Source organism: Haemaphysalis longicornis, unplaced genomic scaffold (assembly GCF_048455015.1).
Source record: "Haemaphysalis longicornis isolate Haplotype H1 unplaced genomic scaffold, Haemaphysalis longicornis Haplotype H1 scaffold_2, whole genome shotgun sequence".
Taxonomy (NCBI): Eukaryota; Metazoa; Arthropoda; class Arachnida; order Ixodida; family Ixodidae; genus Haemaphysalis; species Haemaphysalis longicornis.
In genome coordinates, this window is record NW_027526295.1 from 41,457,085 (window position 1) to 41,477,126 (window position 20,042).

At 45.7% G+C, this 20,042-nt stretch overlaps 1 protein-coding gene across 1 annotated transcript in view; it reads left to right on the plus strand.

Annotated features, from left to right (window-relative positions):
* LOC144168843 (uncharacterized) overlaps positions 1 to 19,444 on the plus strand; it is a 101,713-nt gene extending 82,269 nt beyond the window's left edge. Inside the window, exon 3 of the mRNA XM_077697831.1 lies at positions 16,802 to 19,444. Within this exon, the coding sequence (XP_077553957.1) occupies positions 16,802 to 16,891 (90 nt within the window). The 3' untranslated portion in view covers positions 16,892 to 19,444. The remainder of the gene's footprint in view (positions 1 to 16,801) is intronic.
* Positions 19,445 to 20,042: the final 598 nt, after the last annotated feature.

Sequence of the window (20,042 nt, forward strand, 5' to 3'; positions counted from 1 at the left end):
TAACTGGACCTAAACAAAAAGGTGGCGGGGTTCTCGCTGCCGTTGATCATTCAGTGCAGTGCATGCGGCGTGCTGACCTCGAGACGCTAGACGAATCAGTCTGGCTTGAGGTAGGTCTCACGAAGGGCGAGAAGCTACTTATCGGTGCATTCTATATATCCCCGGATGTATTACCTTCTGAATTTAATCGAACACTCACATCCATAGAAAATGTCTCAAATGCACACTCCAACCATAAGCTCATTATACTTGGAGACTTCAACACCCCAGGTATTCGCTAGAACAGTCTTTCCTTTGAGCACAAAAACCATTATGCAGCGCAGAAATGCAGCATGCTATTAGATTTTCAATCGTTCACCTCCATGCAGCAGTTTTGCCGCATAGAAAACTCTTGTGGTAATGTTCTAGATGTGTGCTTCTCAAACTTAAAAAACGTACAAGTGTGTGCCTCCGAAACATCCCTTGTGCACCCCGACAAGTTTCACCCCCTCTTATTGTCTCTGTCCCGGTCACGACCCAGCATCGCTCTGGCGGTTTTTACAATTGTGCAGTCCCGCGATATGCTATTAAGCGTGGAGATTATGCTGGGCTGTATCACTTTTATTGATCTGCTGAATGGTCTAGTGTTTTACATGTCAGTGATGTTGACGAACAGGTTCGACGTTTCACTGAAATCGTCAGAAGGGGCATGGAAAAGTATATTGCTTGTTATAAGCCTGTTCCTTTCAAAGTTCCCCACTGGTTTTCTAAAGAACTTCGAAGTTCGCTTAAACTTAAGGATAGCGCCCACCAAAAGGCCAAGCGTTCTGGGCTTGACAAGTGGAAAGCGGAGTTTAGTCGGTATTGCTCACTTTGTAAAATCCTCTACCGGCGTGACCACCAGCTCTATATAGAATCGTTAGAGGCTGCTGCGTCTCAGAAACCGGCTGAATTCTGGAGGTATGTACGCGGCCGTTCTAAGGCGTCTAAAGAACACGTTAGCCTGCTTAATTTCGATGGTGAAGAGGTTGAGGATGTTGCCACCAGTTTTGCTGAGTACTTTCATTCTGTCTTTCAACTGCCAGATGGCAACGACGAACGCCTATCGTTTAATAACTCTAATTTTAACACACTTATGTTCGATGAAAAATTTTCAATGATAGCCTTCAACGGATGAAACCATCATTTTCCTGTGGTGCAGATGGAATTCCAGCAGCCCTCATGAAGGCTTACGGCAACATTTTTGTGCCTGTCTTAACTTCCCTTTATAATAACTGCTTACTTTTAGGTAAATTTCCTTGTGCATGGAAGATCGCTCGAATTTTCCCAATATTTAAGTCTGGTGGTAAGTCAGCCGTTTCTAACTATCGCCAGATCTCAATCCTTTGTGTCGCCTCAAAACTGTTTGAGTCAGCTCTGCACAAAGTTCTTGCTGCCTGCGTCAAGAACGTTGTGGTACCAAATCAGCAGGGCTTTTTCTCTGGTCGATCGACGGTCACAAATCTTGCAAGCTTTATGACACAGGCTTCGGCTGCAGTTTGTGAAAACGGCCAGTTGGATGTTATTTATTTTGACCTCAGTAAGGCGTTTGATGTGGTGAACCATCAGTTAATTATTAACAAGCTTGCTAAGTCCGGTGTAGACGCAAGCCTTGCTGCCTTGTTGTCCAACTATCTCCTTGACCGGTCCTTTTATGTAGATGTTAACTACAAAAAGTCTAGTGTTTACCCTGCAACAAGTGGTGTACCCCAGGGTTCCGTGCTGGGTCCATTATTGTTTTCTGTCTTTATCAATGATGTTTCAACAGTGTTAACAAACTCTTCTTTTCTTCTCTATGCTGATGATGTCAAACTATTTAGGCACATTAGCGGTGTTCAGGACTGCTGTGCCTTGCAGAGGGATGTGTCGGAATTATCGGTCTGGTGCAGGAAAAACTGCCTAATTTTAAACCCCACTAAAACAAAGGTTGTCACCTACAGCCGGAAAACCCACCGTCTACTGTTTTTCTACAGTATTGAGGGCGCTCCTCTGCAAAGGGTTGATGAGATTAGGGACCTAGGGGTGCTTTTGGACAGTACCCTCTCTTTTTCTCCTCATATTAGGCTCATCACCCAGCGCGCACTCCGTAGCCTTGGAAATGTGTGTCGGATTACAAAGGAATTCTCTTCTGCAGATCCATTTTTAATGCTATACAATGCAATATGTATACCACAGTTAGAATATGCTTCTGTTGCCTGGAACGGCATCTCCAAATCTAGTAGTGAATTAATAGAACGTGTGCAGAAGAAGTTTTTATCCACATTTAAGCACCGTCATCACAATCACAGTTTTCATCCTGATTCTGGCTTACCCATAGTCCCTTCCATCACTTCCTTGAACTGCAGACATATGCGTGCAGACCTTAAATTTCTTCACAAAATTGTTCATGGCGACCTTTCTTGCGCAGGCCTGCCTAACTGTTTAGAGTTTAGTGTACCACAAGAGCCCACCAGGTCGCATCGCCCGTTCTTGACCGCTGCGCGCAACTCCAATCATTCTCCTGTGCGCAGAATACAGAATTGTTACAACCGCTTCTTTGAACGCCTTGACATCTTTCAGAAATTCTTTACAATTTACCGCACAGCGCTGTTGAATACAGTATGTTAAACACCTATGATATGTCTGTCGCTCTTTTTTTTCTGGAATTTGGTTTCTCAGCGGTTGTGTCTATCCAACTGATAGTTGCCTATTTTTGAAACTGTTTACTGTCATTTGTTCGTATTATCATTTGTCTCTACACTCCGTTGTTTTTGTTGTATTACTGTCAAACTTTGTTGCTCTGCCTGCCGTGTGGCCTTTACGACACGCAGAGCAACATAGGCATCTTCTTTTTTTATTTTTTACCTGTACCCAGGCTCCGCCTGTGCTGTATTTGTCATTTTCACTACTTCAATTTGTGTGTCTTGTCACTTGTTTGTTTCTTGCTATATGTTGCTTGTATTTTGTTTTCATGTAACTACCCGTGCGCCAGCACTCAGGCCTCTGGCTGTTCCTGGGCACGTAAATAAACATGATTGATTGATTGATTGATTGATTGATTGATTATTACATATAAGCTATCTTGATTCACTCCGTTTCCGTGGCACTAAACTTTGTTAACATTTATGTATATTTTTGAAATTATCTCTGTATGAAGACCACTGGTGTGATGTCACATGCCTTACTGCAAGGCACTGTACTTGTTTTTTTGTGTATGTGCGTGTTTGTGTTTTCTGTGGTCGCATGTATATTCCAGTGTACGACAGTGTGTAATTTTTGTGTGGGTGTGTCAGTATCGATGTCCTTTAATTGCATTACTTGAGAGGTGTGGGCAACTAACATTGCCTGTTTTTTTTTCTCTTTTGCGCCAGCACAAAGGCCCCCCGGCTGTTCCTGGGCGTGTTAATGAACGATTTATTTATTATTATTATTATTATTGTTATTATTGTTATTATTATTATTGTTACAAAGGGGGCGGGCGTGCGGCGTGTGTGGGTGCGTCTGATTCGCGTCGCATCTCCGTGGTCCAGCGTTCTAAACGTGCTAGGCACATCCTTGTGTCAGAGCTGTCCCCTTGCACCACCTGAGAGCAACAGATGAAGCCCCTGTCGACAGTGCACGTCGTACCCCTGGCTTTCGAGCGGCTGAAAACTAAGTATTTCTCGTACTCCTCTTTGTGTGTGACTGTCGGCGAGGTCTCGTTCCTTCCAGCGTCCGGGTCATCCCTTCTTATGGCCCAAGGGCTATCTTTACAAACGCTTCCGGGGCAAGCTGCATGCCGTTATGTTATGTACCACCGATGTTCAAAATGACGACTAAAAGATGCGAAAGGGTGGACATCTATTATCAGAATGCGCGCGGCCTTCGCCCCAAAGCGACTGAATTCTTTTCAAATGCGATTTCTTCAAATTTTTCGATTATTGTTACTTCTGAAACCTGGTTTTCTGATGACATTAGCTTTTAGGATCATTTTCCAAAAAATTAACAGGTTTTCTGTAAAGATAGAGACTTTTCTGGGGTGAAACAAAAGGGAGGGGGGGGGTGTTAGATGCGGTCGATAGCGCTTTTCAACCTATGCGGCGTCATGAACTTTAGGGCGACAACGAGTCTGTCTGGCTAGACATTTGTCTGACTGGCGGTGAGAAGCTTTTACTGGTGGCGTTTTACATCCCACCTGATGTTGCTGTATCTTCGCTTAAAAAGCTCCTTACATCTGTAGAAGAAGTTTGCTCATCGCACCTGAATCACCAGCATATTATTCTGGGCGACTTCAATACACCGGTTGTACAATGGGTAACACCTTACCCATCAACACAACGATTATTACGTAAAGCAAAATTCCAGCATGATTTTAGACTTTGTAGACTTCCCATCCTTGGTGTAACTTAATAATATCAAAAACAGCTCTCAAAATATCTTAGATCTTTGCTTTTCACACATTCAAAACGCGCAAGTATCGTTGTTTGACATCTATTTTGTCAAACCCGATGAGCATAATCCTCTTTTTCTAGTTTCTGCTGCCGTCTCAATTCAGCTTTGCAGGGCTACACTGAAGAATAATGAATTCCCTCCCTACTGGTATGCCCGTAGTGAGGACATTGGATTGTAGAACTTTTTTTCTTCGTTCGATCGGTTGGAAATTCAAGAACTCCCTGATTGCGATGCACAAGTCGAGCAGTTCATTGAAATAGTCAAAAGCGGCATGAATCACTTTATACCTAAGTATAAAGTGATACTTTATACCTTAGTTTAAAAACACGCCTTTTGGTTCTCTAATGAACTTCATACCACCCTTAAGTTAAAATGATGATGATGATCGTTGGATGTTTATGGCGCAAGGCCAACTGGGGCAAAGAGCGCCAAAACAATAGTCGATGATAGGGGTGAAACCTTAAACACTAACTAAAATCAGCAAAAACAAAAGTAAAATCACAACACGACAATGAGCATGGCTGGTGTATAGAGCCAGATTTCATGATGCGTGATAGGAAATGAGGTTTAAAAACTTGACGTCGGACAAATACTCAAACACACGTTTCACGGAAACAATGGCATCATCACCTAGGAAAAACGATGGATGTAGGGGAATATGTTGTCTGTAGAGTTCTCTGAAGTGTTTGTGTCGTGTTGTGTGAAGTGCCTTGCATGTGATTAGAATGTGTACTACGGATAGGGCCTCTCCGCACCTGCCGCACTGGGGTCTAGGAGATCCCGTCAGCAGATACGAGTGAGTTGCATGCGTGTGCCCTATCCGTAGCCTACCCAAGGCGACCTCCGTGTGTCTGTTGCGTGAGTCAGCTGTGTACCGTCCCAAGTGTGGCTTTATTACATGTAGTTTGTTGTCTGTCTGTTCGTCCCAGTGTGTTTGCCATGTTCTGCGCAGGTGTTGTCTTATGTGTGGCTTGAGGTCTGTGTACGGTACGGTTGTTATGTCTACAGTGTTCCTGAGTGCAGCAGCAGCTGCCCTCTCGTCTGCCAACTCATTCCCAGCGATCCCAGCGTGTCCTGGAACCCAGCAGAGGAGCAGCTGATGCTTCTTTGCATACACAGACATGATAATGTTAAATACAAGATTAACTATGAGGTTTCTGGGGGGTGTATGCGATGACAGTGCGCGAACAACACTCAAGGAATCTGTGTAGATGATAGACTTCGGAATTTGATTTTCAAGTATGTGTCGTACAATCAGCAAAATCCCATGAGCTTCTGCTGAAAAAATTGTCGTGTGGACGCTCATGGTTCTGGCTGCACTGAAATTCGGACCATGAGCAGCGCAGGAGACCATAGTGGAGGTTTTAGACGCGTCACTGTAAAATTCTGCAAGTGGGTATTTAAACTGCAGAGACAGAAAGTGCTGCAGTATTGCAGCTCGCGGTACCCGATTTTTGTCAAGTTTCATAAAAAAAAGGTCGGAGGACACAGGACGAACTTTCCAAGGAGGTAAAATGTCTGAAAAGGTTGATCCGTACACATCTAAAAACGAAGCGCTCAGATCCGAGGCTCGCTCTCTCACTCTAAGTGAAAAGGGCAGAGGAATGGATGGGCGATTTACAAAAAGAACAGATGTGGATGTGTCGTTAAAAACAGGATAAAAAGGATGGTTATTCAGCGATGAAATTTTAAACGCATAAAGTAAGTCCATGTACGTCCGTTGGTTCTCAAGGCTCCACTTATTACACTCGGCATACAGACTCTCGACAGGGCTCGTGCGAAAAGCACCCGACGCAAGCCGTAGCCCCAAGTGTAGCACTGGGTCAAGCATTCGCAACGCTGTTTTGGACGCCGACCCATATACCACACTACCATAGTCTAAACGAGACCCAACCAAAGCAGTATAGAGCCGTAGTACGAGTTCTTTGTCGGAACCATACGATTGATGGGAGAGAACCTTAAGTATATTCATTGTTTTCAGACATTTATGTTTAAGTTTCTTGATGTGTGGAATGAATGTGAGTTTCTGGTCAAACACAACACCTAAGAACTTGTGCTCCTTGTTCACAGGAAGCGACACGCCATTCAGAGTAATGTCTGGGTCCGGATGGACCCCGCGCTTCCTGGAGAACACAACACAGGAGCTTTTTGCAGGATTCAATTTAAACCCATTCTTGTCTGCCCAGCCGGCAAGCTTCTTGACACCAAGCTGGACTTGAAGTTCGCATATTGACATATTACATGATTTAAAAGATATTTGCACGTCGTCTACATACATAGAATAAGAGATTGTTGGTGGCAGTGCCTTTCCAAGAGAGTTCATCTTTACGATAAAGAGAGTGCAACTCAACACGCCTCCTTGCGGCACGCCATTTTCTTGGACGTGAACCTTTGAAAGTGCACAACCAACTCTTACTCTGAACGCTCTCTCCGACAAATAACTAACAAGGGTGTTCAACATATTACCCGAAACACCGAATGACCTGAGATCACTAAGGATCCCATAACGCCAAGCGGTGTCGTAGGCCTTCTCGAGGTCGAAAAAGACAGTTAAGCAGTACTGCTTATGCACGAAGGCATCCTTGATGTATGAGTCAAGTGCAACCAGTTGATCGTTCGTCGATCGCCCCACCCTAAAGCCTGCCTGGCAGCTCTCGAGAAGACCATTGTACTCGAGGAAGTACACAAGCCTGCGATTGATCATCTTCTCGAAGAGCTTGCACAGGCAGCTCGTCAGGGCTATTGGACGGTAACTTGAGGGGGACGACGGGTCCTTTCCCTCCTTCAAGAAAGCCACTACAATGGCCTCCCTCCAAGAGTGTGGAATGTGCCCCGAAAGCCATATTTTATTATATAGATGTAGGAGTGCTTCAAGTGTGTCTGCGTGTAGATGTTGTATCATTGTGTATGTAATGTTGTCTGGGCCTGGAGCTGAGGGTTTACACGTGCTCAGAGCAGCCCTCAGCTCATGTAGTGAAAATAGAGAGTTGTAAGAAGTCTGTGATTTGTTGTTGTCGTGTAGGGACTTCTTTTCACAAGAGGCTTTATATTTCAGGAAAGTGTTCGTGTAGTGTGCTGAACTGGACACGTGTTGGAAGTGTTGTGCGAGTGTGTCAGCCTGGTCTTCCAGTGTGTCCCCTGTTGTACTGACCAGGGGCAGGCTGTGTGTATGTTGTCCTTTGAGTTTGCGTATACGTGTCCATACCTTGCGTGTGTCTGTGTATGAGTTTATAGATGTTATGAATGAGCGCCAACTCTCTCGTTTTGCCTCACGGCGCACACGTTTTCCTAACGCCTTGGCCCGTTTGAACAAAATGAGGTTACCCGACGTGGGGTACCGACGAAGGACACCCCACGCCTTGTTCTGGGCCTCTCGCGCCCGCCTACAGTCCTCATTCCACCACGGCCTCCGCTGGTTGCGCGGGGCACCAGAGGCGTGGGGAATAGACTTTTCGGCGGCGTCGAGGATGTGCGCCGTGAGGAGTTGTGCGGCTTCATCTACGTGTAGGTGTGCTATGGATGTGTGGTGTAGTTTCGATGTCTCTGTAAATGTGTTCCAGTTAGCTCGTGCTTCATTGAACCTATTATGGGAAGATGAACTGCTTGGGCCTTTACCTATATATCTAAGTGAGGTGGGGAAGTGGTCACTACCATATGGGTCAGTTCCCACACCCCACTCGAGAAGAGGAAAGAGAACTGCGGAGCCAATAGCCAAGTCAAGACATGAGTATGTGTTGTGTCCTATGTTATGATATGTAGGCTGTTTATTGTTGAAAAGGCATGCTCCAGAAGATGTCAGGAATTTTTCTATCAGGCGACCTCGGGCATCCGTTCTGGAAGAGCCCCAAAGAGAGTTGTGAGCATTAAGGTCGCCTGTTAGAATGTATGGTTCGGGCAGCTGGTCTACCAGCGCCTCGAAGTCGGAGCTCGTAAGTGCAACATCAGGAGGAATGTATATGGAGCATACCGTTATTAATCTATTAAATATTATTGTGCGGACGGCTACAGCCTCAAGGACAGTATTCAAGGTGACAGGGTGGCATGCTAAGGATTTGCGGGTGATTATGGCAACACCGCCAGAAGAGTGTGTGCAGCCATCCCTGTCTTTCCTGTATACCATGTAACTATTCAAGAAATTTGTGTGTTTGGAATTCAGATGTGTTTCCTGGACACACATTATACTTGGCTGATTGGCATGCAGAATCTCATAAACGTCGTCAACATTATTCAGAAGGCCTCTGCAGTTCCATTGAACAATATTTTCTCTTCCCATTATTATGTGTTCAGAGCTACTGGAGTGTGACTATTTATGTAGGGTCTTTCGGGGCTTGCACTCTTGGAAGGGGTTTCTGACCTTCTCTACTGACCTGGACGTCGCAGCCCGTTCCTTCCGCTGCGATGAAAGCCGGAAGGGCTCGACGTCCATGTCGTCATCTGAAGGCAAGGGGGTGCCCAGCGGACTGGGCCCCCTTGACGTGGTACCCTTTCGGGTGTTCTTTGCCTGCACTGCCTATGCCGAAGGCGTGGGGAGCACCCTAGATGGCACAGGCAGTAAGGAGGGGGAAGGGGTCGCTGCGACCGCCTCCGTCTTCATCTCGTCCGGGCCCTTGCGTGTGCTTCGGGCCGGTGGAGAGGGGGAAACAGTGGGTGCAGCAGCATCCCCACCGGACGTGGATGCCACCACAGCCGCTGCTGGCTCAGCGAGCGGTGCGGAGGCGGGTTGGGCTGCCAGAGGCAACCCTGGGGGGGGGGCGGGGGCGGGACCAAGTCCGACTCGCGGTACTGGGTCCCCGCCGAAACCAGACGCCGCTCCGCCCCCCGGCGAGCTGCGTCGGCGTACCTCCCAAGGGGAAAAGAGGCGAACCTCTTTCGCGCCTCGGGGAAGGTGATGTTTTCAGTGACTTTGATGTTGATTATTTTCTTCTCTAGTTGAAACTTTTCACAGGCGCGAGAGTATGCTGCATGTGGACCCTGGCAATTCGGGCAGGTAAGGTTGGTTGCTGTGCAGTTGTCGGATAGATGATCATGCTGGCCACATTTGGCACATGTTGTTCTGCCACGACAGGAGTTGGTACCATGCCCGAACCTCTGGCACTTGAAACAGCGCCGCGGGTTCGGGATATATGGCCGGATAGAACAACGGATGAAACCTGCGTTGATATGCTCGGGCAGTGTGCAGCGGTCGAAAGTCAGAATCAGATGTTTGGTGGCTATTTCTTTGTTATCTCTCCTAATGACGATGCGCCTTATTGCTGTCACGCCTTGATCTTTTAGGCCTTCGAGCAGATCGGTCTCTTTCTCGGTTAGGAGGTCTGTCTCAGATATCACACCCTGGGAGCTGTTGAGGCTGCGGTGGGGTGTGACTCTGATATCCAGGTCTGCCATGCGGGTTTGGCTCATGAGAGTTGTGGCTTGCTTCTGTGAGTTAACCTCAACTAGGACCTCGCCAGTTCTTAGTTTTTTAGCATTGTATGTGTTGCCTAGGATAGATTCAAGAAACTTGGATACAAGAAATACAGATTGTGAGGAAAGAGGCTTGGATTTGTCAACCGATTCAACTATCAAAAAACGTGGGTAGTTGTCAGGTTTCGCTGAGTTGATGGCAGGAAGACGTGGAAAAGATTCTTCGGTGCGGACCCTTTTCAAGGTCCGATCATGTTTGGGGGGGGGTTTACGATTTACCATATGGCATGTAATAGAAGCAGGGGACGGGGGTACTTTCTTCTCAAACCTTACCCTGATAGCCTGAGAGGTCCCGGAGCTCCCTGCCTGGTAGACAGACAGGGAGCCCATCCGCCGGAGCTTGACCTGGGCTCCGACGGCCACCGTTTGAGGCTTCTACCCTTCACCTTTAAACACATCACCATGGTAGGTTACAGTTTATGTTGGGGGCTCGGGGTCCGCGGTGTCGCCAACACCGTCACCATGAATACTCAAGGTGCCCCGTGCGGGGCCCTTAAGTTAAAAGACCGCTGTGATAGAAAATATAAGAAAACCGGGCTTGATAAATGGAAAGAGAGCTTCCGCTCTTACCGTAAAACGTGTAAAAGTCTTTATGAGCGGTACCAGCGCTCTCATCTCGATTGTGTGGAGAGCAGCGTTAATTCCCAGCCTGCAACATTCTTGAAATATATTTGATCCCGTAACAATAACTCATATGAGCAAATCCGTCTAGTTGATTCCTCTGGGGAAGAAGTTCGTGATGTTTCCAGCCATTTTGCGCAGCAATTGAACTTTAAAGGCGGACTTCTGGGCAAGTTGAAATTCCATTGCAAGAACCGTTCGAAGCGCAAAACATAAACGAGGGACGACGAGAGAGCAGAGAGACAAGCGCTACTTCCAACTAAGATTTATTAGGAAAAGAAGGCATATATATACACAGAAATCATGCGCACACCGGAATATTCTTGAGGTCACGCCGCACATACCCAAGACACGCGTGATAAAATCGAAATAAAGATAAAATCCCCCAAAAATTCCTGAACGTGAGAGGATTAGGTTTCTGGTTCTCCGGCTTCGGTTTTCTTACAAACTTGTGTGCTGGGAATACGAGCCACGATTGACGAAGCCGCTGCTTCCCCACTCTTCGGGCCACTCAAAACTCGTAAAACGTGACATCGCAAACATTTGCGATGTCACGTTTACTTGTTTACTTTAGCGATGACATTGGTGACATTTAGCACATACAAACTTGAAACAATTTCACTTATTACATAGATGAAAAAGGCAGTCAAGAGATTCAGAGTACTTAACGAAACATGGTTGGCGGGCGAAGGGCTCCCGGCGTCTGGCCCCGACGATCGGAGCAAGCTGCTCTCCTTTTTGCTCGCCCTCTCTCGCCAGAGGGGTCGCGTTATATTTGCTTTGGGGGGACGCATTGGGGGAAAAAGCGCATCCTAGCGTGTGCGGACTACCGGGAGCAAGTCTTAGGCACACCCGCAGCCAATCAGGAAGACGCTTCTAAGCTCCAATCAGACATGTCCCCGCCAAAGGGAAAAGGAAAAAAATCACACACAGAAACAAGGTTTCGACTCGAAAACGCGCACTCGGAGAACCACGCGTGCAAAGAAAGTAGTTTAGAAAAACGCACTAAAGTAAACAGGGGAAAAGGGAAGGTCGTCGGAAGAACACAGCGGCCCGCGTAGGCGCGCAACGGGGAGTCGGAGACGCCAGTGCGTGCGGTAAGAGAAGCCGAGGCGAGGGTTTGCTTCCCCCAACAGCCGTCGTCTCCCGGTCGGCCGACGGGCAGACACACGCGCCGGAGCCGTTCCTCAGAAAAAAGGGCCAGGGCCAGCCGGGGGTCCGAAGCGCTTTTACACACAACACTTTGGAGGAAGAGCCCTGGCTGCGGGCACAGAACGCAAAAAACGAACGAACAACATCAAGAGACATCGGCTTCGCGACAATATTGTAGGCGCGTTCACGAAAACAAACTGCCTGATCATACTTCTTTGTTTTGCCACGACTCTCGTCACGATATGGTTGTGTCACTTTAAAATAGTGGTTCATAAATAATTCACTGTATTCAACAGATTCGGCTGAGGTAGTGCCAGGACAATAAACAAGCGAAATGGAGGTCAACGTGGACGCGGTGGTGACTTTCCTACGGTGAATGCAAAACTGTTAACGGTGTTCCGTGACGCTGCCTTCCAGTTTCTCGCGTTGGTATAGTAGCATTAGTGCTCAATGCTGTAAATTCTCTTGAAATCAATCAAGTAAGCATTTAGAATGCGTGTACATGTTAGAAAGCTCCGCGCTACATTCGTGTGAGTTATCCACACCGTACTAATTACGCTGGTATCACGGTACGCAAAGTAGATAGCACGACAGAACGCGACAGGCTGTGCAACGAAACGAACATCAACGTAATAGCTGCTTCACGACAGACCGCGACAGGCTGTGGAAGGAAACGAACATCAACGTAATAGCTGCTTCACCTCGCGTCGCGCAGGAACAAACCGTTAAAACAAGCTAACATGCAAACACCAAAATGAGTGGCGGGATCCAGCTACTTATTATATAAAAAATGCCGGTGTGACACTGCCCCCGTCTAGAACGAAAGCTTTCTTAGTGGGACCAATGGCATTCTGTTAAAAAGATATTACATTTCCACATATACCGGTTGCTATACCGTAACGCTCTGCTGACTGACATCTCTGGATGCACGGTGCGTGCGTGAAACCGGGGACCGCAAAAAAGGCTTCCATATCTCTCTCTGAAACGGGGCTTCCATTGTGTCGAAAAGGTTACTTGAAAAAAGCGAAAAAAGAACAGTTCTAAAAAAGATTGCACACGCGTCGACCCTGAAGACTAAGTGCAATAATATATCTTTATCTCGTAAATTACGTAACCGTGTACATTTAGATCGTTCGTAGATGCGTTACTTGTGCGCGTGAAATCGTCGCATGGGTTCATTGTTCGCTTGCGATTTGGGAGTTTGAATGTTTGGCGATAGTTTGGATGCACTTTTAGCGAAATTTGGATGAACTTTTAGCATTCGCCCTTTTCTCTACTTTCGTTAGGAAGGGATGGTAGATGTTTGCATTAGAAGGGTAGTTGTTCTGCGCGAGATACGCGACCAAGCTGCTACCATCTCCCATATCGGGGACAAGTGGCACATTTTGCATACTTTTGCAGTCTTCAACGCTTATGATAACGTCAGAGTCATGTTGCGTTCCTCTATAGCTCGATAGAGCGCCTGAGGCAGTTTTTACGTTGACGAATTAAAGGAATGGAATTGACATGCCCGTCCATTCCAAGAATGGGAATGGGCTAAGTTTTGTAATTCCGAGGAATTGAAAGGAATGGAATTACGACAAGTTCTAATTCCTCGGAATGGAATTGGAATGGAATGGGGATGCCCATTCCGCAACACTGCACCCAAGACATGCGTGATAAAATCGAAATAACGATAAAATCCCCCACGAGATTCCTGAACGTGAGAGCATTAGGTTTTTGGATCTCCGGCTTCGGTTTTCTTACGATCATGTGTGCTGGGAATACGAGCCACGAACAATGAAGCCGCTGCTTCCCCACTCTTCGGACCACTCAAAACTCGTAAAACGTGGCATCGTAAACCTTTGCCTGAAAAATTGGCTTAACAAATCCTGCTTTCAGAAGTGCGAGCGCAGTCAGTTGGCGCAAGTGAATAGTCTAGACAAGGTGGGATACCCACTGGCCGTTGTTACCTCTGTGGCAAATAAGCTCCTGGGAGACGTCAAACGTTCCCTCAGAAACGTACCGCCCGACGTTGACGTGAGGGACCAGGCCAGGGGGAAAACCGCAGTTGTCACGTACATACATCACCTTTCCCACAGGCTCAAGCTGATCGGTGCCCGCACCAATGTGAAGGTAGTTTTTTTCGCTCCTGAAAAAGCTTTCAAAGCTTTGTAAAGAAACTTCTTTAGGACAGAAGCGAAAAAGGACCTGCAATGTCAAGCACAAGAACAAGTTCGTTGCGTGTACTGAAAATGTGGTGCATGTAATTCCCCTCTTTTGTGGTCGCAAATACGTAGGCCAGACATCCCGCTGTTTAAATGATCGACTGCGGGAGCACAAATGGAATGTAGAGCGTGGAAAGACGGGGCACCTTAGTGCGCACTGCCGAGATTGTAAAAAATGTAAACCTACCTTCAATCAGACTATAACAATAGCAAGACATCACAACCAGTTAACAAGAGAACTTATCGAAGCTTCTGAAATGGCCCGCCTCGGAGGGGATGCATGCGTGAGAAAGCCATCTCTGACTCTATCACAAAAGGAACTTTCGTATCTGGACATACGAATCTGAATACGCGTGTCACACAAGCTGCCGTCGAACAAATATTTTTTAGTTTTCGTTATTTTGTTTTATCGTTGTTTTTATCGTTATTTCGATTTTATCACGCGTCTTTTGGGTGTGTGCGGCGTGACCTTAAGAATGTACCGGTGTGCGCATGATTTGTGTGCAGATATATGCCTTCTTTTCCTGATAAATCATAGTTGGAAGTAGCGCTTGTCTCTGTGCTCTCTCGTCGTCCCTCGTTTGTGTTTTGCGCTTCGAACGGTTTTTGCAGCAATTTAGTTCTACATATTGCCAGCGCGATGATAGTGAAATAAACGTAATGTTAAATAATGTACAGGGTTCTAGCTTAATACCATTGGACGAGCAGTTGGTGCTTCAGAGTCTAAGGCGCATAAAACCATTCGCTGTCGTGTGGCCCTGACGGAATACCTGCCGCAATTTTAAAACCATTCAGCAGCATTGCTGGGTAGCTATCTATGCAATCGGTGCAGTTTCGTTAGCGTTAATGGGCAGACGTCGTTTATGTATGAATCAACAAGCAGTGGGCCCCAAGGCTGTGTGTTGGGGCCTCTCTTGTTCTCAATTTTTGTGAATGGTGTGTCAGTCGCAATTAAAAAGTCTTGTTTTCTTATCTATGCTGACGACATCAAAATATCCAGACGTATAAAGTCCATCGATGACTGTGATGCCCTGCAGCAAGATATATTCTCCTTTGCTAACTGGTGCTCAGATAACAGACTAAATCTTAATCCTGCGAAAACGAAGGTCATGTCTTATACCTGAAAAACGAACCCCATTTTCTTTCGCTAAAGTATTGATGACAGTTTACTGTCTAGAGTCGACGAGATCAAAGACATCGGACTGCTCTTCGACAGCGCGTTAACTTTCTCGCCTCATGTCACTCAACTGACTCGGCGGGCGCTCCGCTCGCTTGGTGATGTAAGGAGGTTTTCACGAGACTTCCAGTCTCCTCAATTGTTCCTAAAACTTTTTATGGCACTTTGTATTCTTCAACTTGAATATGCCTCTGTCGTTTGGAATGGAACCTGCATATCTAATTGTCAACGTATAGAGCGAGTACATACCAAATTTTTATCAATATTTATGCATCGTTGACCCTCCGAGCCTCTCCTGATGACTGTCTCTTTAAGTTGCCGGCGAACCCTCTCCGACCTTCTTTTCTTATACAAACTACTTCATGGTACAATTTCATGCCTGGAACTGTTTTAGCAATCGGCTTTCGTGTTCCGGAAAAATCTACATGGCTTAGCCACCCTTTCCCCACAGCTGCAGAACTTAGCAGATGTACTCCTCTTGATAGACTGCAACGCCTATATAACCTTCACTCCAGGGAACTTGATATTTTTTGCCGTCCCCTTGGGTGGTTTTTGGCCGGGCTGTTAGCCATGGCGCGCTAACTTCATTTTGACAGTACTCGTGTTCTTCAGTCATTTTCCTCATGTGTGCGTTGTTTTCACAGAGTTTGTTCTCATTTGTTTGTATATGACGTTGGTGCTGCGGGCGTAATCGTTGTATGTACTATGACACACTTCTGTAGTGAACTCTTGATAAATATTTTTAAGTGGCCCGGGCAGGGTACACTAACAAACGTTTCTATAACTTATCACTCTCTGTGAATAGTTACAAATATTTCCTGTACTTTTTTTCATACATTTTTGTGTAACTGATGCTTCATCCTATCGCTATGGTCATTGTACGATGTGTTTTTGCAATGTACCCTAATTTAGTCTTGGTTATTCGTGTAATGTAGTTTAAATAACACTTTTAATTTTACTCTCTGTAGTATTCAGGTTTATTGTTCTTCACTCACCCACCTTTCTTCCTGGCTGTTTAAGTGTCAGCCGCTGATGTATTTCAATGCGATTTTTTTCCCTCTCAGTGCGCCAGCACGAAGGCTTCGGCTGTTCCTGGACACTTTAATATAGGCTGATTGATTTATTGGTTATTATTGACGCTACCACGACTAATCTCCAAGTGGAATAAGGCGTTCCTTCTTTACCTATTCAAAATTATTCACGGCTCAGTGCCTCGTGCAGTGCTGCTACAACATGTTCCACTCTATGTGCCGCAGAAATTGACCAAAAAACACGATGTTCTTCATAATCCGAACTGTCTGCGTGGCTTGTGCCCTCTGTTCTGAATGCAGTGTTTGTACAGCTGGTACCCTGAATACTTAGATATATTTAATAATTCCCAGACTCCCTTTCGCAAGTATGTCCGGGAGCTTGTCATGCCATGACTTTTCGCTTTTTCATTCTTGTCCTCATGATGTACGGGCTGACGTTTATGCTGTTACTTCGGCGTGAAGCGCTAGCAACTCCAACCGTTTTCCTTCTTTCTTTTTACTTTTTATTTTCTCTTATCTTTTAATGTATACATTCCTTTTATGCTGTTTAGATCGAGTGGAAGCCATCTGAGATCCCTCGGTTTTAATACGGCGGACACTATTCCATCTGGATATTTATCTTGCCCGTTTATTTGCATGCGCAACAACCATTCGCGTGCATTGCCCCATTGCTCTACGCACTACAATTTGTATATATTGAAAGGGGGTTTATTTTCTTGTAGACACCGATGGTGACAGAGGTCCAGAGCCGTGGAGGGAGCCAACAAAAGATCACACCCAAGGCCGCGCATACCGAGCTCTTTCTTCGTTAACACGTGCGGCTGGTTGTCTGCGAGCAACATAGTGATGGCTGATGGCACATAGCCATTACAAGGGATTGTACGCAGTTCCTAAGTAATGCAGCCCGCGATCCCGAATTAGAATATATACGTATGTGTCTGTTTGTCAAAGCGTGAAATTTTTGTTTAGTGCAAGAAATGATATTTTCTCTTTTGTGTGTATGAGATGTGCAAATCTTGCGTCACCTGTTTCCTTTTGTTTTTGTTTTCTGTTTTTTTCTTGTGCGCCAGCACAAGGCACCCGTCTGTTCCTGGGCACGCTAATAAACACTGATTAACTGATTCTTCTTCTTATTATTATTACGTAAGAAGCGTGCCCATCGGAAGGCACGGCGGACAAATAGTGAGTCATGGGAACAGCAATTTTTCTATTACAGGTCTTCGTGCAAAGTTCTCTGTATCGGTTACTTCGGTTACTTTACATCGGTTACTTTACATCTCTGCTGTTGAAAATGATTCTACTCCGAGTTCCAAATGCTTCTGGCAGTACGTCCCTTTTCGCTCCGCGGCAAAGAGCCGAGAAAACATCAGCCTTCTCGATGATAAGAGGAATGATATCGCTTCTGTTGCCGATGCATTTGCTGAGCCCTTCAGTTCAGTATTTCGACCCAATACCCTCTCCCGCGCCCGCGAACTGTCTTCTTCGAATTTCTGTATCACCCTTTTAAGCGAAGAAGACGTACTCAAGGCACTCAAACAGATAAAGCCATCTCTTTCCTCTGGTCTGGATGGAATTCCCTCCGCTCTACTAAAAGCTTACGGGTTCATACTAGCTCCGATTCTCGCTTCTATATTTAACAACTGTATAAAGTTACCTACCTTTCCGCACCCTTGGAAAGTCGCGCGTATTGTTCCTGTCTTTATGTCAGGTGTGAAAACAAAGGTAGAAAACGGCAGGCCAATTCCTATCCTCTGCTCGGCAGGCAAACTGTTCGAATCAATTTTGCACGTAATTTTGTCGAGTAGTGTCAAAAGCATCCTTCTTACAGAACAACATGGCTTTTATCAACTACTACAAACCTTGTGTCTTTGATGTCCTTTGCTTCGGAAGCTGTGCATGGACGGGGTCAACTCGATACCGTGTACTGTGACCTCAGCAAAGCGTTTGACGTTCTTGACCATTCCTTGCTTCTGCATAAAATATATACTTATAACATTCCCGTTTGCTTCGTGGAGTTACTCAGCAGCTATCTTAATAATAGGTCATGTTTTGTCTCTGTTAATGATAAAGAATCTGCTGCCTACTATGCTTCCAGTGGTGTGCCTCAGGGATCTGTTCTGGAGCCCCTATTGTTTTCTTTGTTTGTTAATGACGTCTCATCCTCTATAAATCACACTTGTTTTCTGTTATATGCTGATGACATCAATATATTTAGCGCTGAAGATTGCATAGCTCTTCAATCTGATGTGGATGCTTCTAGCAACTGGTGCTCCACGAACAAAATTGCTCTTAGTGGCACTAAAACGAAGGTTTTGCCCTACACTCGCAAAACAAGCCCCATATGTTATCCGTACATTGTGAAAAGTGTGCCACTACCGCGTGTGTTGAAAATATCTGACCTTGGAGTGGTTTTTGACAGTGCGCTAAACTTTTCTGCTGATGTGGATTCTATTTCTAAGCGCGCCTTTCGCCGCTTGGGGTTTGTCTATCGAATATCAAGAGAATTCAGGAACCCTGTCTCACTACTAAAGCTTTATTTGTCTGTTGTCCACCCTGTTTTAGAATATGCCTCTGTTGTTTGGAACGACACGTGCCAGTTGAACAGTAATATACTTGACAAAGTGCAAAATAAGTTCATATCTATCCACAAACATCGTTTCTCCCACCATCGTTTCTCTTTGCTTCGAATCCTTTCCAAAGTTTGAAGTGAAGACGAACCAAAGCTGACCTGATTTTTTATTTGAACTTGTACACGGTATTATTTCTTATTTGGAGTTCCTTGCAAATGTAAATCTTAGCGTACAGTCGAAACTTACCCGTAAGTCTTCTATACTTAGTATCCGTAAAACATGCAATCGACTCTGCCCATTGTACCGCCTTCAAGAAACATACAATCTCTACTCCCATAATATTGACCTGTTTCATACACCCCTTCGGTCTTACATGTGCGACCTTCTGACTCCTGTCTCTCCCTGACTTGGTTCCGACCAGTTTTATTTCTATTTTCATTGCACTATTTTCCGTTTATCTTGCTCGCCTTTGTTACTGTTCCTACTCATATATATCTGCCCGTTTGTATTGTCCAATTTTTATGACACTGTGTTTTATCGTTTCATGATAGTTCCAACTTTGCGCTGAAATCATTGATTTTGTTAAATGACCTTTATTCTTCATTCTAGTTTTTTTCTTCGCTTGTATTTTGTTGTTCTTCTCACGCGTGGATATATTTGTGTCGTCGTCTGTCTTTTTCTTAAGTGCGCCAGAACAAAGGCTACGGCTGTACCTGGGCACTGTAATAAAGAGATTGATTGATTGCTTTTATAATCAATCAATCAATCAATCAATCAATCAATCAATCAATCAATCCATCATGTTTATTTACGTGCCCAGGAACAGCCAGAGGCCTGAGTGGTGGCGCATGGATAGTTACATGAAAACAAAATACAAGAAACATATAGCAAGAAACAAACAAGCGACAAAACACACACTAATTGATGTAGTGAAAATGACAGAAATAAAGCACAGGCGGAGCCTGGGTATAGGTAAAAAATAAAAAAGAAGATGCCTATCTTGCTCTGCCTGTGTTACTCTGCCTGACAGGCAGAGTAACAAAGTTTGCCCGTAATACAACAAAAACAACGGCAAAGAGTGTAGATACAGATGATAAGACGAACAAATGACAGTGTAGTGGCAAGCCACAGTGCCAGCGGCAGCAGCGTGAAAAGCCCACGAGCGCGCTCATCCGCCGGAGGGCTCGCGCGCCCCTGGCATCAGTAGTTAGAGACCCCACGGCGTTCGGAATAAACCGGCCTTGCTACGTGGTCTGGTCGTCTCTCTCTTTCAACGCCTCCGTGGCATGCGCTCTACAGTTGGTGACCCGGACGTGATATCCCTCCCAGCGAAGTTGTAGAGCCATGTCCAGCACGTAAATGGCGCGTGGCAGCCCTTGGCCTTCTTCTCAAA